General features: G+C 45.1%; 1 protein-coding gene across 1 annotated transcript in view; it reads left to right on the top strand.

The window, feature by feature from the left end:
- The window catches only part of LOC147672128 (uncharacterized), a 117399-nt gene extending 108800 nt beyond the window's left edge, over nt 1-8599 (top strand). Inside the window, exon 2 of the mRNA XM_086948016.1 lies at nt 6188-8599. Coding sequence (XP_086804142.1) covers nt 6188-7179 — 992 coding nt within the window. The 3' untranslated portion in view covers nt 7180-8599. The remainder of the gene's footprint in view (nt 1-6187) is intronic.
- The last annotated feature ends 18048 nt before the right edge of the window (nt 8600-26647 follow it).

Raw genomic sequence — 26647 nt, 5'->3', positions numbered from 1 at the left:
ATAGTCTTCGGAAAAGGATAAAAGTTCCCTTTCTACCATGATGTGCAAAAAATCAAAATTAATTGAGCATAAGAAAAACCTCGCAGACCAGCGTCTGCACGAAGTAGAGTATTCTCAAAGGGTTATACCCAGAAAGTGTCACTGGGACCTGGGCTATCAACGTGATAAGAGGAAGGGGTCCCAGTAATCAATGAGCAGTTTACTACATAGTAACAAAAATGAAAAAACCAAGAAACACTTCTGTCCACATTGTTTTAATCACAATGTGAAATGTATATAACAAATATATAATTTTATGTCAGAACGTGAACACAATTTCACAGTGCCCCAGAAATAGTCAAGAGACAAGGGAAGGGGAGTGATCCTGTGAGGAGGAAGTGAAGGGAAAGAAGAAGAAATTCTCAAGTGACAGTTTAGTCAAAATAAGTACATCATTTGTTCTCACTACACAGTGTGTGTGGAGATAGGGACCACAAGGTTCAGATAATTATTTACATAGAATAACATACTCCACAGAATTCAAAAATGAAAACAGTGGGGGGTGGAGTTGATAATGCGAACAGTTGTCGACGTTTCGACCCCCTAGTATGCAGGTAGGGTTGCTATCCTTGCTGTGGGGTCTTCATCAGGACAGGACAGGGGTGGGGACACCTATTTAATGGAAATATGTAAATTAATGTAGGAAGACTAATCCCTATACAATTCATCCAGAAACGCACATCAGTATAAAAATCAATCAAGTGGTAGAGGGAGAAAAACATGGCTGTGCCATATAATAGGCATGAATTGGAGTAATATGCCACATGGTCCAAGAATATAATGATCATTTTATCAATTTTATCAAAAGCGCATAAAATATTAGCGCTCAATGAATAGATAAATTAATTAAATAGAATCCTGAAAGTTATCATGGAGGAAGGAGAAGCAGCCAGTCCGGGTTAGAGGCAGCAAACAAACATCTCAGTACCCACTCAAAGGGACCATAACATGTAGGCAAGAGCCAGCAGTTTCAGGCATGGCAAATGACTCAATTGAGACTTACCACGAAGTGGTATTCAACAAGGACCGTGGTGCAGTCTACTGGTGTGGTCCGTGTCGTCAATAATGATGGTACTAATTAATATACAAAACATGGCCCACAGTTAGACCTAGTTACTAATAAGCCACTAAATTCAAAGATCGGGCACATGAAGGAGGGTGAGCTTACCACAAGTTGGTTAAAGGAAGGCCACGTGTTAGTCAGTTTACAGGTTCCAAAATGACATCGAATGGGGCAGAACTACGGAGGATAAAATAGATAGTTGGAAAGAGACATTATCACAACGGACTGGGTAGATAAAAGTCGTCCGAGTGAGACTGGGATTACACTTACCAAAGGACGCGGTCGGAAATCAGATCGCGAGGCAGTCTGGTCTAGTCAGATCAGCGCTCCGTTATTATTCTGGGGAGAGAAGGCGGAAAACTCATGGGAACCCTCCAACACGGGGTAGTCATTCAAAGGCAAAACAGTGCAAGAACACGCTTACCGGTCAGAGGAGTAAATCCAGCCCCGTAACGAGCTCGGTTCGCAATGCCGAGGCTCGGTTCCGGGTTTGAAAATATCTCCATAGTGACGGAGTCACGTGGTGCAAGGCACCCGTGTAGACATAATGAACAGACTCGGTTGCAGATGTGGGATTGAAGCTATCTACTTAAAAACGAGTCGGATGATATTTTAGTAAATCACCCATAGTGAAGTAACCTCAAAAGATTAATATTATAAAACATTGCGTTACGCATTTAGAGGAAACGCCGTGTGGATGATGATGTTGATACTGCACATGCATCGAGTGATTGCTGCCAGTACAGGGACTGTCTAGGGTCACATAGTTAGAACATAGTTAACTTTAAAACGTTCGACAGAACCGGCACATCGTGTATATTTGTGGGAAACAATTGTTATTACAATCAACACGGTTGGCATCATCTACTGATGCAATTGGGAGACACTCTAAGGGATTTGAAAGCGTTCAAAAACCACAGCATTAGGTGGGAAACAACTATTAATATGACCAGCATGGTTGACATCATGTAAAAATCAATTAATGCCATCGTAATAACATGGAGCAGCATACCTCTCAAAGGAGGGTAAAAGGCTGCAAATCAGTATAATCCCAAACGTAGTTAATGAGTTAAATGTTAAATTAGGACTGAAATTATAAACACAGGACAAGGCGTACCTCTCACAGGAGGGTAAAGGCCGTCCAATTATTACTTCAAGTAAAAAGGCACACAAAGTACAGATTGGTGGCGTACCTCTCAACACAAGGGTAAAGGCCACATGAGATTTATGTATCTTACAGCATTACAACAACTACATGGCATTGGGATCAGGTAGACAATAAAGTTGCCAATTGAGAGAAAGAGCTATCTTGTTCATTGAGCCCATTCTCAATGGAATCAAACTTTAACATCCATTTTAACTCCCTGGTGTTTAAGATCGTAGCAATATTGCCACCCCGGGGTCCTAAGGTGGCTCTTTCAAGGATTACCCATCTCAAACTTTCTGGTGTGTGACCAGCTGTAGAAAAATGTTCCACCAGGGGTGCACCTGGTGTTTGGCATCTGACCCTACTCATGTGCTGAAGGATCCTCGCCTTAGCTTTCTGCTGTGTCTGGCCAACATATATCATTGAGCATGGACATAAGATAGCATATATTATGTTTGATGTGTTACAATTGGTGTGCGCTTTTAACGGAATTTTGTGATCACGATAAATGAATTCCTTGGTTTGAATGACACTGTCACATGCCTTGCACTGACCACACTTGAAATGGCCAACAATAGCTGGCAGATTCCAAAGTGTTGCGACCGTGGGGTCTTCTCCAGTCTTCAGGAAGGAGCGAACTACATGGTCCTTAACACTTCGTGCTTTTTTAAATGCATGTAAAGGAGGGTTAGATTGCCCGATATCATCTGATATCAATTCCCAATGGTGGTTGATGATGCGTCTAATTCTGTTGCTCTGGGTGTTGAAGGTGGTAACGCATACAATCCTGTCTTGCTGTTCATCCTTGTCAGTTTTAGGGGTGAGCAACTCCTCACGGGGATAAAACCAAGCTCTTTTTCTCGCTCGCTTAAGTAGTTGTTTAGGGTATCCCCTACTCAGAAGTCGTTGTTTGAGTTCCTCTGATTCCGTGAAATAGTGGTCCTTGTTGGAACAGTTCCTGCGAATTCGCAAGAACTGCCCAAATGGTAAATTGTCTCGCAAAGCTCTAGGGTGGTGACTGTTATAATGTAATAATGAATTCCTCTCAGTGGGTTTGCGATAAAGTGTTGTTAGTAGGTGACCCGAGCATTCATAGATGGTAAGATCAAGGAAATTGATTTTGTGGTTGTCTGATTCAATGGTGAATTTGAGATGTCCCGATTGGTTATTAAGCCAACCAAAAAACAGCATCAAACCATCCAAGTCTCCATTCCAAATTAGCAAGATGTCATCTATGTACCGCATCCATAGACCGAGCTGGTCTCTGAATGGGTTGACTTGATTGAGAATGGTGTCCTGTTCGAAGGCTGCCATGTACAAGATGGCTACATCAGGAGCAAAGGGCGCCCCCATTGCCACTCCGGACGTTTGTATATAGAATTTGTCTCTGAAGATGAAAAAGTTCTTTGTCATGGCTATGCGTAGTAAAGCAACAATGAACTCAGTAGGGACTTGAACAGGAGCTGGGCGTTGATTTAGGCAGCGTGTAATGACTGATAGTGCCTCATGTTGGGGAATCGATGTATAAAGAGACACAACATCACAGGTGGCAAGTCGTTGATGTGAGGAATCAAATGCAGAGTTTTCAATAATATTAATGGTATGCATAGTATCCCGAAGGTATGCAGGAGTGGCTTCCGCCAGTGGTTTCAAAAAGAAATCGATGTATTTGCCTAGGGGCTCAAGCATGGAGCCACACCCCGAGACGATTGGACGACCAGGGGGGGCTAGCATGGACTTGTGGATCTTGGGCAGAGTATAGATAGTTGCCAGGCGTGGATGCTTTTTATTCAAGAAGTTGAATTCTGGTTCTGATATAAAACCCTGTTCAACGCCCGCTTGAGTTAGCTGCAGGATCTCCAGCGCAATAGTTTTTGAGGGGTCTGATCTCAATTGTTGGTAACTAGTCCCATCATTCAATTGTCTGAGAATTTCGGACTCGTATGCGGTGACATCCTGTACCACGATTGCTCCGCCCTTATCAGCAGGTTTGATGACAAGTTGATGGCAGCAATCACTCGATGCATGTGCAGTATCAACATCATCATCCACACGGCGTTTCCTCTAAATGCGTAACGCAATGTTTTATAATATTAATCTTTTGAGGTTACTTCACTATGGGTGATTTACTAAAATATCATCCGACTCGTTTTTAAGTAGATAGCTTCAATCCCACATCTGCAACCGAGTCTGTTCATTATGTCTACACGGGTGCCTTGCACCACGTGACTCCGTCACTATGGAGATATTTTCAAACCCGGAACCGAGCCTCGGCATTGCGAACCGAGCTCGTTACGGGGCTGGATTTACTCCTCTGACCGGTAAGCGTGTTCTTGCACTGTTTTGCCTTTGAATGACTACCCCGTGTTGGAGGGTTCCCATGAGTTTTCCGCCTTCTCTCCCCAGAATAATAACGGAGCGCTGATCTGACTAGACCAGACTGCCTCGCGATCTGATTTCCGACCGCGTCCTTTGGTAAGTGTAATCCCAGTCTCACTCGGACGACTTTTATCTACCCAGTCCGTTGTGATAATGTCTCTTTCCAACTATCTATTTTATCCTCCGTAGTTCTGCCCCATTCGATGTCATTTTGGAACCTGTAAACTGACTAACACGTGGCCTTCCTTTAACCAACTTGTGGTAAGCTCACCCTCCTTCATGTGCCCGATCTTTGAATTTAGTGGCTTATTAGTAACTAGGTCTAACTGTGGGCCATGTTTTGTATATTAATTAGTACCATCATTATTGACGACACGGACCACACCAGTAGACTGCACCACGGTCCTTGTTGAATACCACTTCGTGGTAAGTCTCAATTGAGTCATTTGCCATGCCTGAAACTGCTGGCTCTTGCCTACATGTTATGGTCCCTTTGAGTGGGTACTGAGATGTTTGTTTGCTGCCTCTAACCCGGACTGGCTGCTTCTCCTTCCTCCATGATAACTTTCAGGATTCTATTTAATTAATTTATCTATTCATTGAGCGCTAATATTTTATGCGCTTTTGATAAAATTGATAAAATGATCATTATATTCTTGGACCATGTGGCATATTACTCCAATTCATGCCTATTATATGGCACAGCCATGTTTTTCTCCCTCTACCACTTGATTGATTTTTATACTGATGTGCGTTTCTGGATGAATTGTATAGGGATTAGTCTTCCTACATTAATTTACATATTTCCATTAAATAGGTGTCCCCACCCCTGTCCTGTCCTGATGAAGACCCCACAGCAAGGATAGCAACCCTACCTGCATACTAGGGGGTCGAAACGTCGACAACTGTTCGCATTATCAACTCCACCCCCCACTGTTTTCATTTTTGAATTCTGTGGAGTATGTTATTCTATGTAAATAATTATCTGAACCTTGTGGTCCCTATCTCCACACACACTGTGTAGTGAGAACAAATGATGTACTTATTTTGACTAAACTGTCACTTGAGAATTTCTTCTTCTTTCCCTTCACTTCCTCCTCACAGGATCACTCCCCTTCCCTTGTCTCTTGACTATTTCTGGGGCACTGTGAAATTGTGTTCACGTTCTGACATAAAATTATATATTTGTTATATACATTTCACATTGTGATTAAAACAATGTGGACAGAAGTGTTTCTTGGTTTTTTCATTTTTGTTACTATGTAGTAAACTGCTCATTGATTACTGGGACCCCTTCCTCTTATCACGTTGATAGCCCAGGTCCCAGTGACACTTTCTGGGTATAACCCTTTGAGAATACTCTGCACGACCAGGTCAACGCACTTTATGTAGGAGGACTAGCCTCCATTTGTGTCTCAAAGGGAAGTGTGACTCTTTTTCCTAGGACTTACATTGTTTCCCCCTGAATAGTAACTGTTCACTTCTCCATATTATATTAATGCAGCTTTTTCAAGAAATATTTTCTTTATGTAATTTTCAATGTTTTTTCTATTTTGCAGAACAACAATCACATCTAGAAAATATGAATGGGAAAGAAAGCCATAAAGGTTCCGGAGGCAAGATGAATTTTACTCAAAATATCTACTTAAGGAAACGGCGCAGAATGCACATGAAGGAGAGACACTTTGCTTGTAATGTGTGTGACAAAGGATTTATCAATGAGACCCTTCTTGTGAGGCACAAAAAAGGACACACCAGCCTCAGGCCATATCCCTGCGAAACGTGTAAAAAGTGTTTCACTCAAAAGGCAACTTTTTTACAGCATCAAAGAACACACACAGGAGAGAGGCCTCATCAAAGCGTACACACAGGAGAGAGGCCTCATCAGTGTACTGTATGTGCCAAGAGCTTCACTCAAAAGAAAATTCTTCTTCGGCATCAACGCATACACACAGGAGAAAAGCCTTATCGCTGCACCTTGTGTGAGAAGAGCTTCAATCAAAAGGGAAATCTACTAAAGCACCAAAGAAAACACACAGGGGAGAAACCTTATCACTGCACTGTGTGTTCCAAGCGCTTTGCTGAAAAGAGATCCCTTGTACGGCATCAAATTGTACACACAGGAGAGAAGCCTTATCACTGCACTGTGTGTTCCAAGCGCTTTGCTGAAAAGAGATCCCTTGTACAGCATCAAAGCGTACACACAGGAGAGAAGCGTTATCACTGCACTGAGTGTTCAAAGCGCTTTTCTCATAAGTCGGCCCTTGTAAAGCATCAAAGCGTACACACAGGAGAGTGGCCTCATCACTGCACAGTGTGTTCCAAAACCTTTTCTCAGAAGGGGAACCTTGTACTGCATCAAAGAACACACACAGGAGAGAAGCCTTATCACTGCACACTGTGTTCCAAAACCTTTTCTCAGAAGGGGAACCTTGTACTGCATCAAAGAACTCACACAGGAGAGCGGCCTTATCACTGCACTCTGTGTTCCAAGCGCTTTGCTGATAGGCGTACCCTTGTACGACATCAAAGCGTACACACAGGAGAGTAGCCTCATCACTGCACAGTGTGTTCCAAAACCTTTTCTCAGAGGGCACACCTTGTACAGCATCAAAGAACTCACACAGGAGAGCACCAAATAATACACACTAAAGTTAACCCTATGACTGCACAGTTTATGCCAGGAACTTCACTCAAAACGAACGTTTCTACAACACCAATTAATACAAACAAGATTGTTACAGTGAAAATGGATCTATCTTATGTCCTGCTTACCCCAAATTAAGTTTTACTGGAATATTGTAACTTAGCGAGGGCTTATAGTCAAAAATTCCTAATGGCCAGTGTTCCCTGTAGGGAGTGTGCATTTAGTGTAATAACCCTGAGCGCACAAACTCCGTTGCGAAGCGCATACACTTCACACATCATTTGCAGCTCTTGCTTTTAAAAAGCGAGCAGCGTGGAAAAAAAGATCTCTTGCGTGAAGGAGCACAGAGAGCAGATCTTAGGCCTAGCAGCATACCTCGGTGGAAGAGGGGAGAACGTTGCAGTGTGCCTCTTAAACTGCAGTGTAGTGGATTGCAGAGGGACACAAGTTGTGCAGCATCTTTCTTCTTCGCATGCCGTTTGCTGCATTAGTGTCTGAGAGAGGCTGCAGGGCTTTACAGGCAGCTGGGGCTCTCCGGGCGTGACGCCTTGCAGATTAATTTATTTTAAAAGTCCATGCACTAATTAGCATTGTTCGGTATTTAAGGGCACAATGTACGGCATACTGATGTTTAAGTCCCAGCTAAAAGTGTTCAAAAGGCAAGCATAATGGTATGCCTGTGCTACATTTATTTAGAGAAGTCATTTCTGACCCTGCCGCAAGCATGCTAAGGCATATGTGCCCCCAGTGAGGCAGCATCATTAAGATGAGTAATTTTCCCGGCCTAGACCTGGGCTCTGTAATTGCAGCTCTGGTTACCTGTGAAGCGTGATTGCGAGCAACCGTACAAGAATGTAAGGAGATATGATCGGTAACCAATCAAATCCTTGTGTTATTTCTTTATAAATGTTCTGAGTCTTTCTCACTGCGAGTTGATTCTATTGTACCAACCGAATATAGGATTCATTTACCACCTCGCTCACGCCATTACATGAGGGCACAGCCGCAATGCTATCACACCGCCTAGAAAACACACACTAAACTACTACTTACACGTCACAACAACTTTTAGCTCACAGCTAGGGCTCTCAGCACAGACCCCTATTCACAGATGCCAAAGTACCTACTTGCCTCTCAGAAGGGACTTACGTCCATCTTCAGCCCAGGTGTTGCTCGCTCTTTGTGGTGTGTGGTTACCGTTGGAGCTGCAGAAAGAAACGTGGGGTCTTTTACCTTCCCATCATACCTTTTACCACATATGTTTAAGAGTTAGTAGTTGAACTTTGTTTATTGCAGATGTATGTAGACCTATTTTCCTAAATAAATCCTGCTGTATCTTGCATTGCAATGGGTTCGAGTCAGCATTCTGTGCATTTAAGATCCTCTCCTATAGGGCTCACATTTATTTTTTGGTCACTCTGTAAGCTCTACAGCGCTCAGGCTTCGGTAGTGAAGAGTGCTGCCGCAACCAACTGCAAAGCAGCTAACCCACTGAGCAGCCCCTTATCTATGAGTGCCGCCAGGTATAACTTGATTTACCTCTTGTAAGGAGTAAGTACTGTGTCCAGACTGATTTTTTAATTTCTTTTTTTCATCCCAGCCCTTTTTTGCTTACCTCATTCGAAGAATGCAAAATACAAAAAGACTTAGGGCAGGATGTACTAGCATCAGGATTACCGATTTCCTATTTGCCATTCTCTATGAGTCGCAATTTTGAAATCGGAATTCCTAATGTATGAAACTCTTTCGTGTTTCATTAGCGATTGCTAGCAAGTGACAAATAGACCTACCTCATGCATATTAGTGAGGTAGGTCACAATTTGAGACCCATTAGGAATCACAGCCATCACAGAGATGGCAGCCTGCTGAGGTCAGCAGACCACAATGTCTTTGATTGGTTTTTAATAAAGCAGTCTGTTTATTTTTTTTAATGCAGCCCGTTTTCCTTAAAGGATAATGGGATACATTTAAACAGAAAAAAAATAATCTTTTTCGTTTAATTTTGTAAGAGTAGACAGTGGGGTCCGAGGGACAGCAGCCTGCCCTTAAAAATATTTTTTTACCATTCTTCAAAGGTCCCGTACCTATTTGCAAATAGGTTACCCCCTCCTTCAGGGAGTCAGTAAAACTTGACCTCAATTTGATCGCAAAACTTTCATACAGCCCATTCAGATTCAGTAATTGGAAGAAATGCCGTAAACACGCCCCTTTTAAATACCAAATCGCAAACACTAATTGCAAATAGGTAGCGTGTTACTGAATCACAATTTGGATTTGGTACATCTGTAAAAGCATTTTTGTGGTTGGACGTTTCCAACTGCAAACATGCTTTGTACAAGGAGTCCCAAATGATTTACTCTCCCAGCTGGAGAACAAGCCAATAGGGCACTAAACTAATGGTGCAGCACCAGCTTAACACGTGTGCAGCAACAGCGGTGGCATGAACACCGGCACTTAGGTTTTAAAAAAAACAAATGAATCACAGCAAGCATTCATTTATTTGTGCTCCTCATGATTGCAGATGTCTCTTTCAGTCTTAGGATTGGAGATAATATTTTGTTTGAAGTCCATGTTCGTGTTTTCCCAGCGGACGGCAGAAGCTCCTGCTGTTCTTGGTCCATTCATCACACACTCCTGCTGGTGCTTGGTGACTCTTCATGCTTCTGTGCGCTTTACCATTGGTGCAGCAGGTGCAGTGGCACGGGGCCAAGGGCTGTGAGGGGCCCGTTGACCCTGTAAATTACTGTATATTAGCAGCACAACAATCAAATAGGTGATTTCCTTTGCTTGCACCTGAGCTCATGGCATCCTGGTCTTTCCACAAATATGCATAAACCAGAGCAGGACGTTCCTGCTAGCACTGATGGAGGGCTGTACGTTTTGGAAGGAGAGTCGATCTCTCAGGACCATGCTCAGATAAAATGATCATTGTTACGAGTCTCTGCACTGCTGACGCCTGAGCAGCAGGAACCCTTCGTCTACCTCTTCTTGGTTCATGCGGGACTTCATTCTGCCTAAAACAAGTTTCCTGTATGTTTCATTTAACAGCACAGTTTGCTTCCTAAATGGAACGGCAAAGTTAGCTTTTAGTGGGATGAACAGCACATAGGATTATACCTGCAAGTGTTTTGTAAATACAAGCAGACACACACACGCATCAACCCTTTTAAGAATATCCACGCCTTATGTCCATTTTACTCCACTCCACGTGTTGTATAGCATTCCCCATCATAGGGAGGGGATGCCTTCACAAAAGAAGGGTCGAGGACGTGTTGCATCTTAAAAGGCTTCAAACCTGTGCTCTGCATGCTGCAGAGGTCCGCAGTGTATGCGTTAACCATCTGCGCTACCTTACATGCTTACTAAGACACAGGAAAAACTGTGTATGTGTGTCAATTGTAACTGAGGATCAACAAACGTTTTGGTTTAGAGGATCACCTAAACCTTTTTGTTTCGTAGCTACAAGCACTTTCTTTCTGTGGCACTTTGCACTTTGCATTTCATGTTCACTGTGCTGCGGCTCACCATTACCAGTCCACCGAAAACAAAATGCAATTGAGAATTGGTTGCAGGTTGCAGGCTCCACTCATCATCCACCGTTCCACAAGCAGGTAGTTTGGATCTTCCATTTATTTAAGGCAATTCCTGAAATATCAGAAATAGCTGCATAGTCCAGAAAAATGTTTCACACTCTCAGGGGATTCCTTTCTTTTCTTGTCCAACTACTCTCTGCTGTTTTAAAAAAAAAATTTTTATTAACATTTTAAAGATCACACATGCACATTTGACCACCTCGTCGTCCCACTGCACAACATAGTTCTTGTACGATACAGAAAGTAGTACAAAGCATTCAGTGGTAAGTGGCGCTCTTCAGTGTACCTTTCTGCTGCTGACAGTCATTCGATAGATCTCTCCCCACACACATCTGCCCCAGAGGACCTGTCGTCCGTACATTCTTCAACTGCATACATTCGTTCGTCCTTTGCAGGGGTCTGGTGTTACCGCAGCCCCATTCCATAGCCCATAGCGCTGCAGCCGGCAATCCTCTTTTAGTATCCTGTGTCCATTATCGCCCCTCTGCGTGCCCTTCCTCCTCAGCATTTTCGCCTTTGTCCACTAAGTATGCCTTATAAAGGGCCCAGTAGTCCCTAGGGTGGTTCTGCACAGACTGAAGCTCATTAAAAGTGCCCAACTACTCATTACAGTATGCCATGTCCGAGTGCCGATCCCCCAATTTTGGGGCAGGGCCCCTTGCCCAGCGCATCGCTACTCGCTACTCTGCGCTTAGCTAATAGTAGTCCAATAGCTACTAGCTTCCCGACCGATTTTCCTAGCTCCTTATCTTATCACAATAAAGCTAACATTGGTTCCATCTGTATAGTGAGGCTGTTCTAGCCGTCAATGCCTGGAAAACTCCCTCCCAGAATTGAAGTATCGCTGGACAGTACCAAGCAGCATGTATGAACCCTTCTTCCTGCTCACTGCATCGCAGGCAGTTTGCAGATTCCCGTCGGCCATATCGATTCCATCTTCCTAGCGTATAATACTCACGGTTTATGTACTTAAAGTGTATCAACTGGTGTCCCCATTTACAGATCCCTCCTTCGTTCTAGCGCAGCAGGACTGCCATACCTTATCTTCTATGGGCCTACCCAAGTCTCTCGGCGAGTCCGATCTTGCTTTAGTCACACACACGCGATTGCAGAAGGCTCCAGCTGGGAACTGCGAGGCCCAGAAGGCAGTGGGCACACCGGAGGACAGCTTACCCCTCCCCCTAGCCACCGGGGGATACATAGACCTCTCGCGCCTTCCGCTCCGCGGGAGAAGCTCGCGACTGCAGAAGGCTGCAGCTGGGAACTGCAAGGCCCAGAAGGCAGTGGGCACACCAGAGGACAGCTTGCCCCTCCCCCTAGCCACCAGGGGCTACATAGACCTCTCGCGCCTCTCGCTCTGTGGGAGATTGTCGCGCCTGCAGAAGGCTCCAGCTGGGAACTGCGAGGCCCAGAAGGCAGTAGGCACACCGGAGGACGGCTTGCCCCTCCCCCTAGCCATCAGAAGGACATAAGCATCTGGTCCCTCCCGCTGCGCGGGAAGCGCGCGGGCGGGCGCCGGGCTAAGCCCGGGCAAAGGGTGGGCCGTCTATGGCCGTCGGGGGCTGGAGGAGGCTGGGCTGGGCCAAACCCCCCTTGTTATCGCCTCAAGAAGGTGCTGTTGACATTGTACGAGTGCCTTAATAGCACGAGAACCTAATTAATGGGGAAGAGAAAATTTATGGAGGGAGGGGGTGAGGGCCCAAGTGTACTGACAAAGGGGAAGAAGTCAAAAAAGTCTAAGAAAGTAGCAACGCATGCAGGGGGGAACTGTGTTATGGACCGTATTGACGAGCTAATCGAGGAATGTGGAGCACAACTTACAACAAACCACCTCCCTAATCAGAAGCCAGAAAGTGGATGTAAGGGCCCCGTGGAAGTACTAAGGGGAGGGATTAAACAAGGCCCAATAGTGGTCCCTGACATGTTCCTAGGGAGAAAACAAGGTTACGGAGTTCTAGATCAAGGGAATGCTGAGGGGGAATGAGATCAGTAATTCTGGTATAGAACATAGAGCAATATGCCCCCTTGTGGTTGATCCAATTATTATTTGTAAAAATAGGTTTTCAGCCCTAGCAAATACTGATAGCTGTAGTTCTACGATTGATGGTGAAGGAGCCCAACCCAGTACATGTGAGATTGTTGTTTCCCAAGGAGCTAGTGAATCAACACTGGGGGGACTTCTTGACTTTCTCGTTCCCACTAAGGAAGACAGCACTGCCCTGACCATTGTGGTCAAACAGTTATGTAAACTGGTTGAGGGCATGCAGGTTAAGATCGAAAGCCTTACCGCTGAGGTCCCTGTTCTATTTGCATAGCAAATTAGAACATAAATGGTATGCCTATAGATCAGGGCAATGTGCAACTCAACGCATCGTGTCTCGCCCAAGCAGAGATAGGGTTTTGATCCAGGCTGGTGCTTTGATAGCGAAGCAGCTAGGGCAAGGACAGGGTTGTCGCAAGTCCCTTGCACTAATGTTGGCAAACAACCAATTGCAACGTTAGGGGAAACACAGCTAAGGGAAAGAAGTGGTGATTCCAAACTGAGCGGTAGACATCGTGACCAAGCTAGCATGTCCAAACAAATTAACAATAAAATTCCTACAATGGACAGAGGTAAACAACAACACCATGCCGATATGAATGAAACACCGAAAGTTTATTTGGTGAATGTTCCAAATCAAGTGAATCTCTAACTAATAAGGCTATTTATTGGATTATTTTTAACAAAGAAGGGAGGTAGAGTACCAAGTAGGATTCCTACTCCACGGGCACTGATACATAAACAAGAAGAATCCTACTGCTAGTGTGGGGAGAAAAAGAGGGGAAGCACTCAGTGTTGAGTAAAATACCCCTCACACACCAACAGGCCCCTTGGTGTCATGCTTCATCATCGGGGTCTTCGCACCCCGCTAGAGGGATGCGGCACGCTGCGACCTACGACTACGTGGGAGCATTGACAGGTGTTGACTATGTGTGGTGTGTGTTGACTGTGAGTGATAGGAGGATTAAATGTGAGTGGGAAACGTGGTGAAAAGTTTAAAAAGTACCTGGCTAGTGGGAAAAAGAAAAAACTTTATTTCGTACCCCTAGCTGGTGCTATTAAAAAGGTGTGCAGAAAAAGACGAGGTTGATTTGTCTTAATTACGGACAAGACCTCTGGTGTGCGTCGACATGTTTCGGTACGTGTGCACCTTCTTCAGGACGGGGCACAACTCCCAACCCTACTCACGTATTTCTAAATAAAAAGAGGTTATATTTAGTAAAAAGTGAAATCACTCAATTTGAAGTTGGCTACAATGTGCCTACAGCGGTTCTTGGGATCATGTATTTACATGTCCTGCAAAAAAGGAAAAAACCATTAAGTTTGGTTACCATAGGGTATCGGCTCAGACAGGTGCAGTCACCTGGAGCCCCAAACAGAGAACAATCTGTAAAGGAAGAGACATACAAGACACACAACATATATGACACACTTAGGTTTTCTTGTACTTATTGTTTTTCAGACATACTCGTAGTCTTTGATGTCTACTGCATCATGAGCAAATCCTGGGCAACAAGGTGGGTAGGTGGATCCACAATCTACAAAGATAGAGAGGTGGACTCAGTGCTGTTGTTTATATTCACTTCTTACCTCATCCGTCTACCTAGAGAGGCCTGATTCTGTGTGGGGAGAATACTCACGAAATCCGCCTGTATTGGCCTCCTTCTACCACCCCGTGCTGCTCCGCTGTGAATGAATAGCGGGCGTGTTTAGTGGTATTTAAGGAGAGGCTAGGTGTACTGCCATTGATTAATTGCCGGAAGTCACAGGGACCATGCATGAAGACTGTCTGTATACGCCTTTGTGCATGTGGTCTAATTAACTTTGGCATGTGACCAAATGTTATTAGTTCATTACCGGAATGACCATATAAGGTTTTTCCGCTTCTTGGTCAGTCACGGGCTGAGAAAGGGAGCGCCGTTGTTTACACGACTGTGTTATCATGTGTGCTTGCGCATGGGTTGGTGTCTATGCGCATGCGTACCAGCCGGTTGGGGTAGTGTGTATACAATGATGTGATTTGTAGCGCTGGCTCTTGTAGGCAGATGTTAGCCGTAGTGGTCAAGTGATTTGGCTCCACGGTATGTCATCGTTTAGTCCCGTGATGTGGGTGCCCAGGCGGAACACCCAACGTTGTTCCTTCTGAAACAGGCCTGATTCCGAAGGTAGTCGCTCAATGACCGTCCAGCGGAGGTCATTTATGCAGTGCTGTAGTGCCAGGAAATGTGATGCCATTTTGGTTGTTGACTTTTTACAGCGTATGTTTGATTTATGTTCGCCAATCCTAGTTTTGACTGGTCGGGTGGTCATGCCCACGTATTCCAATCCACATGGACAGCTGATCAAGTATACCACATTTTTAGTGTTACAATTTGAGAATTGGCGCTGCTCCCATGTCGTGCCATTCCTGAAGGTGAGGTTCTTGCTTTTCTGAGTCTGGTGGCAGCAGCTGCAATCACCACATGGGAAGTGGCCCTGTACACTGGTCGGGTTCTGTCTCGCAGTCTGGTTTTCCCGTGGTCTAGTGTGGACCACAATGTCTTTTATGTTCTTGCCCCTCCGGTGCGCATGCATGGGTTTCTCAAAATTGAGGTTTCCACAGTTCAGGATGCCCCAATGTTTTTCGATCACCTTGGAAACCTGGTTCGATATTGTGGAGTAGGTTGTCACGCAGATGGGTCTTTTGTTCAGGTCTTTCCACGAGTTTCGTTCTCAGGCAAAAGACCTGAGAACGAAACTCGTGGAAAGGCAGTACCCGACGAGGACCATCGAGAAAGCGATGAAACGTGCCAAAAACAACCATAGGGAGGCTCTCATAGAGGAAAATCCAAAAGAGGTTGGAGAGCGATCACTATCTTCTATGTATGTTCTTGTCTTATTGGAAGACGCCTACCCCTGCCAGGGGATCGAATGAAGTGTCTCCCCCAAATATAGTTCTGGCGAATGATATGCGCCACATAAAATGGGCAAAATTGCTAGAATGCCAGGAGCATATAGATTTTATTTCAAGCAAGCTAGAGCAAACAACAAGGTGGTTAGGGGTACATGCCAGTAGTGGTGGTACGGACTTACATTTAGAATCTGGTACTAGGACACAAGAAACATTGTTTAAACAATTAAAGGGTTTGTTTGTTGGACCATGCAAGGTGAATAAGGCACAAACTAACCGCTCTCCACGTTGGTATTCCGAAGAATGTAGGCAAGCACGTCATGATTTGGGTCAGGCTATAAAGTTTGGATCTAGTATTACTGTACGCCTTGCAAGGGCAGCCTATAAAAGTGTAATATCCAAATCAAAGCGAGCCTGGGATGAGGAGAGGTGGCAAGAGCTCAAGGAAGCCAGCTCCCCCAAGAATTCCAAATGTTTTTGGAATATACTTAAGTGGGGTTGTGAGGGCCGACCTGAAAAGCCACAAAACTGGGTAGCCCAAGAGGAGTGGGTGGCTTATTTTAAGCCGCAATATGCAAAAAGTGTGGAACCAAGTACAAGTGTAGAGGTTATACGCACATCCTTTTCGGAAGATCCTTTCAATATTGGGGATATAAATTGCGCCTTAGGTTCTGTGGTGCCTGGTAGGGCGCCAGATATAGACGGAGTATCAGCTGATACCTTTTTGCATGATAGAGAATCTTGGGGGAGGTATATATTATTGTTGGCAAATCTAATAGCGAAGGGAGCACCTATACCCGAATCGTGGAATGGTGCGGAAATTATACCAGTTTTTAAGAAGGGGGATAAGTTACTCCCCGGTAATTAACGCTCAATCAGTCTGATTGATACCATGCAAAAGATCTTTGGTAGACTGATTTTGAACAAAGTGCAGGAATGGGAGCGCGAGCAGAATATTTTATCCCACCTCCAAGCAGGATTTAGAGCCTGTATTAGCACAGTCGACCAAATATTGCATTTTGCAATGCTTTTTGGAAGACTGTGCAATTCGGTGGGGGTAGTTTATATGCTGCCTTCATTGATCTAAGGGCAGCCTTTGATCTTGTTCCGCGCTCGATCCTGTGGTCTGTTCTACATGATATGGGTATGCCTCGTGCCCTTCTTTCGCTAATTATGAGACTCCATGAGCATAATTATGCGCAGACAAGATGGGGTTCTCCTGGAAGCGTTACCAGCCAGTTTCCAGTAGAAAGAGGGGTACAACAAGGCTGTGTGCTAGCGCCAACCCTGTTTTCTCTATACATTAATGATGCGGCCAAACTACTGATTAAAGCTAATGTTGATGCCCCAACTCTAGCAGGTGCGAAAGTTCCCATTTTAATGTTTGCTGACGATTGTCTAATTATTGCTAAGACCCCGAGTGTATTGCAAAAAACTCTAGGTATTTTTGAACATTTTTACACCAACCAAGGTCTAGAAGTAAATGTTTTAAAATCCAAATTTATGACTTCTAACTATTTGGGTGTTAGTATTCAACATGATTTGCGATGGAACCAACAGGTTGAGTTGGCATCGCTCAAGCATTGCCAACTGGCTGGAGCCTTGAGCGTAGAGCATGCTAAGGCATTAACAAAACCAGTTGCCCCTGCTCTACGTGTTTACGACGCAAAGGTGGTTAGCTCAGCCCTTTACGGCGTAGAGATCTGGGGCTTTGTGAATTTAGGTAAAATGACTGTATCTGAAAATAGGGGCCAGATGTAGGAGCCCTAATACCGGTCGGTAACGGCCGAATTCGGCCGTTACCGACCGGTATTAGGGTTTCCAGATGTAGGGGGCCTATATTTTACCGATTCTGTAAAGTTACTGAATCGGTAAATTTACAGAATCGGTAAAATACCGAATCGGTATATTTACCGATTCGGAAAAACCACATGTAGGTGGCACTCCTAAGAGTGCCACAGGCCCTTAAAAATCGGTATTTTACCACCCAATCCTATTGGGTAGTAAAATACCGAATTCAGGTGTGCATGCACATCTGTGCATGCACACCTGTGCAATGTGACACACAGACATGCCACATTGCACACAAGTCCAGAATTGGGGTGCTAGAGGGTGTCAAAGTGACACCCCCTGCAACCTTGCAGGATTCGGTATTTACCGATTCTGTAAATACCGAATCTGTATTTCACATTGATTCCTATGGGCTTCAAGGCCCATAGGAATCAATGGGAAATACAGATTCGGTATTTACAGAATCGGTAAATACCGACTCTCACAGATTCGGTAATTTTTTACCTACATCTGCCTCCTTCCAATTTACCGACTTTTAAATACCGAATCGGTATGACTCGGTATTTAAAAGTCGGTAAATCGGATTTACCTACATCTGCCCCTTGGTTCCTACGCAATCTTATTAATCGACCCCCGAGTACCCCTATGTGTCCTGGTTTTTTTTTTGTGTCATAATTTTGTATTGGAGTTCAAAGATAGGCAATTTCATAGGTTACAAAACAATATAATAAATATAAATCAGTATGTGACAAATTATATACACCTGTAATATATTAAGGAAGAGGAAAAAAGGAGGGAAAGGGGAAAAAGGAGAAGGGGAAAAGCTATATATAGGGAGGGAAAGAAAGGAGAATTCGAATTTCAGGAATATTCCAGTAGGTGTGGACCACACCTACTGGAATATTTGTTCTTGGTCTTGTATCCTATAAATTACCTTTTCATAGGATGCTGTCTGTATCATCGCAACCATCCAGTCCTCTTTGGAGGGAGGGCTAGGTGATTGCCACAGCCTTAAAACACAAAGTTTAGCAGCAGTAAGTGCAGTGTGTAAGAGTCGACTTTGAGGTCGTGAAATAGAAGGAAAACTTCTAAAGTCATGTAGCAAAATAGTGGCAGGTGTGAAAGGGAGTGAAAGAGGAATAGTTTCTAGTAGTGTAGATCCTATTTGCTGCCAAAATCTATACTACTATAATAAAGGAAGAACTTTGAGGCTTTGAGGCGGGTAAACTCGGGAACCAAAGCGCCAATCCACACACCCGATACAACGTTGTAATCGGCAGGGTGTGCAGATGGTTATAGGCTATATAAATTTTTAAAAAACGTTATTTAAAAAATGTACATTAAAAAAAAAGTAGTCCCTTCGAAGTAGCGCCGGCCGCGACGTGCGTGCTCACGTCAGGAGCGCGGGGAGGAGCGGCGTCCAGGAGCGCGACGAGGAGCGGCGGACATGGTGCGTGGGAGGAGCGGTGACGTGAGGAGCAGCGGACAGGCCGGAGCAGCGGTGACCAGCGGCGGTGAGGTGACAAGCAGCGGACAGGCGGGAGTAGCGGTGAGGTGACAACCAGCGGACAGGCGGGAGGAGCAGTGACCAGCGGCGGTGAGGAGCGAGGACCGGCGGAGCGGTAAACTGAGGAGCGCGGGGGAGGAGCAGCGGCTGAGGTAAGGGGACCCGCGGAAAATGTCGGAAAAGGCGGGTGTCGGGGCAGGCGGGGACGGGACGGGCGGGGGCCCGGGCTTCTGGACAATGTCGGGGCGGGCGGGGGCGGGGAAGCCTGATTGCTCCCGGACAAGGTCGGGACGGGCTGCTAGTTGTTTTATAAAAGGACATTCAAAAAGTATATGCAGGAGGTCACAATTAGCTTCAGAGCATCTCCAACACCTAGAATGCGATGATAATCCAGCTCGTTGCAACTTTAAGGGAGTCCAATGCCAATCATGTAAAGTTTTAAAAACACAGAACTTCATTCGTGCTTCACGAGTGCCCTTATCCAGGGCTTCCAATATGTCTGGCCAGGTATCTTCATCTATGGTGATATGAAGCTGTTCCTGCCATTTATCACGGAGAGTCGCAAGAAGTGGCTGCGAATATAAATGGTTAATCAGAGATCTATATAAACCTGACATGACACCTTTATGTCGGCCCCAAATGCAAAAGAAAAGTCAAAATCGGCGAAGTTTGCAGTGTCCAAGGGGTGAGGCCAAGACATCTCTTCAGAGAATGTTGAAGTCGTAAATATCTCGAAGCCTGATGTAAAGGAAGATCAAATTCTTCACAGAGAATCTCAAAAGATTTCAGTTCACCACCTACTATAAGTTGATCTAAGATTAAGATTCCCCTTGAGCTCCATTCAGGCCAAGAAAGTGCTTGTCCATTAATTTGAATGCTTTCATTCTTCCAAATGGGGGCTTTAGAATGTAAACGATGGGCAATGCGCAGTAGACGATGTGCACGTTGCCATGCTTGATATGCGGCATTGAGCACAGGATGTGCAGGAATAGTCCTAGGTTTACGAACATTGTACAATAAATTAAGACCATCCTTTACATTCAAGTATTGAGCGTTCTATTGAAACCCATTGAGGTGAGTCAGTTGCACCTGGGAGCAAGTAAGACAGCTGGGAAAGTTGTAAAGCTAGAGAGTAGTGCTCCATCGATGGTAGACTTAGACCACCATGGGAGTGGCGTGCTATTAGTTTAGCAGCAGACACACGAGGTCGCATATTTCCCCAGACAAAGGATCGAATGCGAGAATCTATGCGACGAAGTGTGGCTAAAGGTATAATAATTGGGAGCATTCCCAAAACAAAAGTAAATCGGGGCAAAGTAACCATTCTCACCGCCGGTATTCTTCCCCACATGGAGAAACTCAAAAGAGACCATTTGGCAAAATCAACTTCCATTTGTGTTATGAGAGGAGAGATGTTATCTGAAACCATTCTCTCCAAACCTCGATTTATCAGAATTCCAAGATATTTTAATTGAGATGATTTCCAGCAAAAAGGATAGCCATCAATAGAAGCTTTTGTGGTGCAAGGAGAGAGTGGTAGAGCTTCACTTTTGTCCCAGTTCACTTTATAACCAGAAATCACAGAGAACTGTTTAATAATTTCAAGCAAATTTGGTAAGGAACGGGGAAGATCTTTAATCGTAAGAAGGATATCATCAGCATATAAGTATAATTTGGATACTCCTCCCGGTATCGGTATACCCTGAAAATGGGGCGAGTGACGAATAAGCGAAGCAAGAGGTTCCATCGCTAGTAGGAATAAGAGGGGAGACAATGGGCAACCTTGATGAGTACCTCTTTGAATTGAAAAAGGATCAGAAAGAAAACCTCCACAATTAACCTGAGCTGTTGGATTGTCATATAGTAAGCGAACCATGGAGATAAACTTCTCACCTAAACCAAAATGCCTCATAGTGGCAAACAAATAAACCCAATCAATGCAGTCGAACGCTTTCTCCGCATCTAGAGAAAGAGCGACCGCATCCTCCGTCAAATCTCTAGCAGAGCATAAGGTAAGGGCTAATGTTCTAAGATGATTTCTGGATGATCGACCCGGGACAAAGCCAACCTGCGAATGATGTACCAGAGAGGGGATGACTTTTCTAAGCCTTGCCGCTAAGATACTTGCCAATATCTTGACATCTCCATTTATTAAGGAGATAGGTCGATAGCTACCGCAGACTAGTGGATTCTTGCCTGGTTTGGGAATAACCGCAATTAATGCTTTATTCGAAATAGGACCAAGAGAAGAAGACTGGATGGCTTCATGGAAAGCAGAATGAAGAATGTCAATTGTTTCCTCTCCAGACCACTTGTAGTATTCTGCAGGAAAACCGTCTTCACCTGGAGATTTATGATAAGGCAACTTGGAAAGGACTGCAGCATTCTCCTCTCTAGTAATATCACCACAAAGTAGCTGCCTATCCTCATCTGGAAGACACGGAAGATCAATATTTTTAAGATAAGTGGATATATGGTCGTCAGTTACTGAATTTTCGGGAGTATAAAGTTTCTTATAGAAAGAAGCAAAAGTATTGGCTATTTCCTGCGGTTTAGTGAAAATTTCACCTGATTCAGAACGTATTGCTGGGATGGCCATGGAGGCCTCACGTTGTTTAAGTTGTGCCGCAAGCAATCGGCCAGCTTTCTCGCCGTGCTCGTAATGTCTCCCTTTTAAACGTTGAAGGGCATATTCTGCTTTGGAGGTATATAAGTTATTGAGTTCCATTTTAGCTAATTCCAAAGTTTTGCGATTACTTACGGTGGCTTTGGAGGTATATAGACGAGTTAAAGAGATGATTTGATCCTCAAGTTCGGTATGGCGTAAAGATGCTGCTTTGTTGGCCAAAGCTGCATCTCTCATCAATTGACCAAGGATAGTTGCCTTTGCAGCTGCCCAAATAATTCTTGAAGAAGAAACTGATGATTTATTGTTGTTTAGATATTCCGTCAAATGGGAGCGTAACTGAGATTTGCCCTGAGGTGAACGGTACTTTTGGATATTCATGAGCCATGGTTTTCGACCTGTAAAAGTTAGACCAAGTTCTAGGGCAATAAGAAGGGGAGATTGATTTGAAATGGCAGCTTCCAAGATATGGGATTCAGAAATAAGTGTAACTACAGGATGGGAGACAAGAAAATAATCTATCCTAGATTGTGAGCTATGAGTCGAAGAGAGAAATGTATATTCTTGATCTGAAGGATGACAGTCGCCAATGATCTACTAATCCATGGTCCAACGTGATATCCCCCAATAATGCTCTGTCAGCAGCATTACATCTGTCTAAAGGACCAGTTTTATCTAGAATTGGATCACGAGCTAAATTCCAGTCACCACCAATAATATAGCTGGATGCACCAATTTCAATAAGTAGACGATTTAGTTTGCGAAAGTAAGAACGCTTAGCACCAATTGGGGCATAAACTGAGCCAACACAGAAGACATTCCCTCCAATTTTCAATTTAGCAAAGACGTATCTACCCTCAGGATCAGTCCAAGTTACAATGACTAAGAAAGGTAGGGATTTGTGCAAAAGAATAGCAACACCACATTTTCTTGGTGGATTCTTGTTGGAGAGAGGCTGCGCAGACAGTTCGCAGTGAATGACCTTTCCCACCCATTCCCGTTGCAACTTGGAAGATTTCAAAGCATTTAGATGAGTCTCCTGCAAGAGAGCTACATCTGTTCTATTAGTTTTAAGATAGGAAAGAACTTTTTTACGTTTTATGAAATGTGTAAGGCCATTAACGTTCCATGAAATTATGCGCAAGGGTCGGGAGAGGAGGATGTATTCACAGCCATATGAGCGTTGAAAATGAAAAGGTATTAGTTTGAATAAAAGAGTTGATATAAAGAATAGAGAGCAAGGTATTGAGATAATAGAAGGAAGAAGTAGATGAAGTGTAGGAAACAGGATGAGAAAAGAAAAGAAGTAGTTTTTTGTGAGAGATGGAAGTAAAAGAAGAAGAAAGAAAGTATACAAAGACGATGTGAGGGGAGGGTAGGATAAAAGAAACTAGGGAAAAAGGTGAAGAGGATGGGTTCCAAATCAGAAGTAATAAGAAAATTAAAGAGTTAAAGAATTACCATTTTCCTATAAGATATAAGGGAGTCCAAGAATATAGAAGAACCACTTGTGATTTATATGTAGGAAAAAGCAATAAGAAGAAGAAATAAGAAAGAGAAACTATAAAAAAGAAGAGAAGATGAATGTACGGTACTGTGCAGAATTAACACAGTGTCAATAAAGTGGATCTTTTAGCTGTGAGTCTAGACTTGCGTGCTACTCGCGCCGGGGGAGCCCCATTCGATAGGACTATCAGTGGTAAGGGAGACATCTACGATATAATATGGATCACATTCCAATATATTCTTTTAAAATTTAGAGTTTGAAATGAAGAAAGAAAAGGAAACATGTATCATGGGAATACAGTGTAGGAGAAAGAAAGGTATAAGGCATATGCATGACATATTAAGGTGAACCAGACAAAATAACAAAATTATAGAATATTCACTAAGAAAATGGTTAACTCATCTAACCAAAAACATATCAGAATAACTGTTAGAACTGGCTATTTCTGGTAGGCTAAGGCTGACGCCAAAGCCAGGCAGAAACCACCATTCTAGTCAGGGCAAGGAAGTCACACGCCAAGATAACCTCTGCTCACCCCCTTGGTAGCTTGGCACAAGCAGTAAGGCTAAACTCGGAGGCAATGTGTAAAGCATTTGCGCCAGCGCACAACAGCAACAACATACTAGGCACACCACAAAAGAGACTCCACACAAGGTTATTATAAAAATAACTTTTGTATTGTAAAAACACATCAGATAAAAATCACACAAGTACATTGTGCCAACTGGCACTGGCAATATTCACAGGGATTATGTACACAAGACAGGGCCACAAGGGCCACTGTCATATCCAGATATAACACTTCTAGATAAAATGTAGAATAAAATAATAATCAAAGATAACAACCAGTAACCACTGGTAACAGGAACAAGGACCTTACTAGGACCACCTGTACTAAGAAAGAAGAACCACCTAAGTATCACACAGCATTTAGGGGTTTAAGAAAGAATACATTACTCATGATGCAATAAACCTACATTCAGAGGAGTAGAAAAGACAACCACCTAAGTATCACTCAGCATTTAGGGGTCTAAGAAAGAATACCTTACTCCTGATGCAATAAACCTACATTCAGAGGAGTAATAAAGAAGAACACATGATGCCCTAAACATTCAGAGGTGTTAAGAATAGAGCACATGATGCAATAAAATACGTTCAGAGGTGCATAATAAATCAATAGCGCAAAAACTCACATTAGCAATAACTATAAAAAGCATAGAAATCACATTGCGCCAACACTACATAAGCCACTACCTGTGGCAGTCCCTACGCCAACTGGCCTTGTGGGGCAAAGATGCCCTGGGTCCAATGTCAGGGCGCGCTGCCATGCAGCGCCAGTCCAAAGTACAAAAAGCCTAAACGTGGCAGGTGCCCACAAAGTGCTGGGCACCTGGGCATCGCAATAAAATAAACTGCGACAGGGTCCTCACTGACCCTCGGGTGCAAACTGCGCCATGCTGGAGCCACACAGGCTCTAAAACAAACACTGTGGCCAAACGTTGGAGCCCTCAGGCTCTGCAAACAAGGCCCCCTCGAGCCTTCTCCTGGCTCTGGACAACGTTGGGGCGACCCGCTGCCAACTGGGGCCACCCTGATTCTGCGCCGTTCACGGTGGAGTCTCCTACGGGGGACTCTAATTTCTCAAAATGCCCCCAGAGCCTCTCAGGGCTCTAAATACGAAAAATGGGGCGGGGAGCCTCTCCGGGCTCCGTGCACGTTGGGGCGACCCACTGCCAACCGGGGCCGCCCATGAAGCCTTCATGGCTTCCTACTCGCGTTGGGGCGACCCACTGCCAACCGGGGCCGCCCTTGAAGCCCTCATGGCTTCAGACAACAAGCAGCGCGAACTCGCGCTACTGCGGGGGGGGGGGGGCGGACACCGACAATGTGTCCCGGCGCCCCTCCCCTGCTCCATTCTGCCCAGCCCCAGCCCAGACTCACCGGGCTCTCCTCTGCGGGGCTCATCCGGGCGGCGGCTCCTTCTTCTGGCCAGCGCGGGGCTCCTCTTCCACCACGGAGCCCCGCCGGCCCACTCAGACGTTCTCGGCTGCTCTCCTCTTGCTGCAGGGCTCCCTCCGCTCACGGGAGCCCTGTAAGCCGGCCGCCATCACTCTTCTCCCCGGGCCCGGCGGTGATCACTTCTCGGCACCCGGGCTGCGGGGGCGGGACTTCCGGCCGGCCGCGCTGAGATTGGCCGGCCGGCCAGGTACTTCCGGGTCGCTGCGGGCAGCGCAGCGGCCCTTCTCCTTAGGCAGGCAGGCGGGGGCTGAGTTTACCGAGGAGTGGGCTACCTCGAGTAAACATCAAGATTAGCGGCATAGCCGCGGGGCAAATGCCGGGTGGGCACCGGCCTAAGGACAATCACGCAATCGAGGTGGGCACTCGTAATTAATTAAATAACTACAGGCATAACGCAGGGTGGCACCTGCAATATCTCACGCAAAATGTGTGATAGCGACACGCTCACTACGGGTGAGAAATAAAGCGCTCTCAAGCGCTAGGAGGCAGAAATAAAGCGCTTCCATCGCGCTGGGGGCACTGAAAGCCTCACAAGCCCCCAGAGATGACCCCTACATCAAGAAGGGTCCCAAAAGTCTTGAGGCATCCAGGAGGCAGCACAGCAGCTCCTATTAAGGGAAATCCTCCAGCAAAGTTCTCCAAAGATGCAGCCAGGCAGGGGGACAGCCAGGAAGAGTCCCCCAGCAGTCCATCAGATGTCCAGGAGCTGGGCAGGGCCCAGGGATTCCCCTGAGCCCCAGCAGCAGCATGCCCCTGGCAGATTCAAGTTGAAAACAAGAACATTTTGGAAGGGGATACAACCCCTTCTTATACAGTGCAAAACCTTTGAAGTCATTTGAAGTCCTTTGAAGCAGGCAGTGTGAGAACCAGCTGGACTGGTTTAGAGGGAAGTCCCCTTCAGTATCAGGGACAGAGGTGTCAGTCGCCCAGCGGGAGGTGGAGCCAGCTTTGTAGTTACACAGGAACAGCCCTTCACTATCAGGTGCCATCTCCTCCCACTTCCCTGGCAGCAGATTCTGCCTTTCATCCATGGGCTGACTTCAGACAACCTCCTGGGCTCTCCAGCCCCGGTCATCCTCAAACCAGACAGTCAATGCACAAGCAGGCCCATGCACTCTGGGCCAGGCTCACCAGCCAATCACACGCTAGCACCAACTTACACAAATATTCCAACTTCCAAAAGTAGTACTTCTAGACTAGACACAGTCATGCTGCATACATCATTTTGCAGCATTCATTCTCACGAGTTCTCTCATACCAAACTCGCCCCTGCACTCCCCACGCATCAGGAACTACCATGGGCATACATATTCCCCATTCATTCCTATGGGAGGGCAGGTCACTCACCATTCATCCACAAAGAGCTCAAGCACTTTACACTGTACCACAGTGAAAAAG

The sequence above is a fragment of the Lissotriton vulgaris genome, unplaced genomic scaffold, assembly GCF_964263255.1.
Source record: "Lissotriton vulgaris unplaced genomic scaffold, aLisVul1.2 SCAFFOLD_2304, whole genome shotgun sequence".
In the NCBI taxonomy this organism is placed as follows: Eukaryota; Metazoa; Chordata; class Amphibia; order Caudata; family Salamandridae; genus Lissotriton; species Lissotriton vulgaris.
This window is presented reverse-complemented; position numbering and strand designations above follow the sequence as displayed.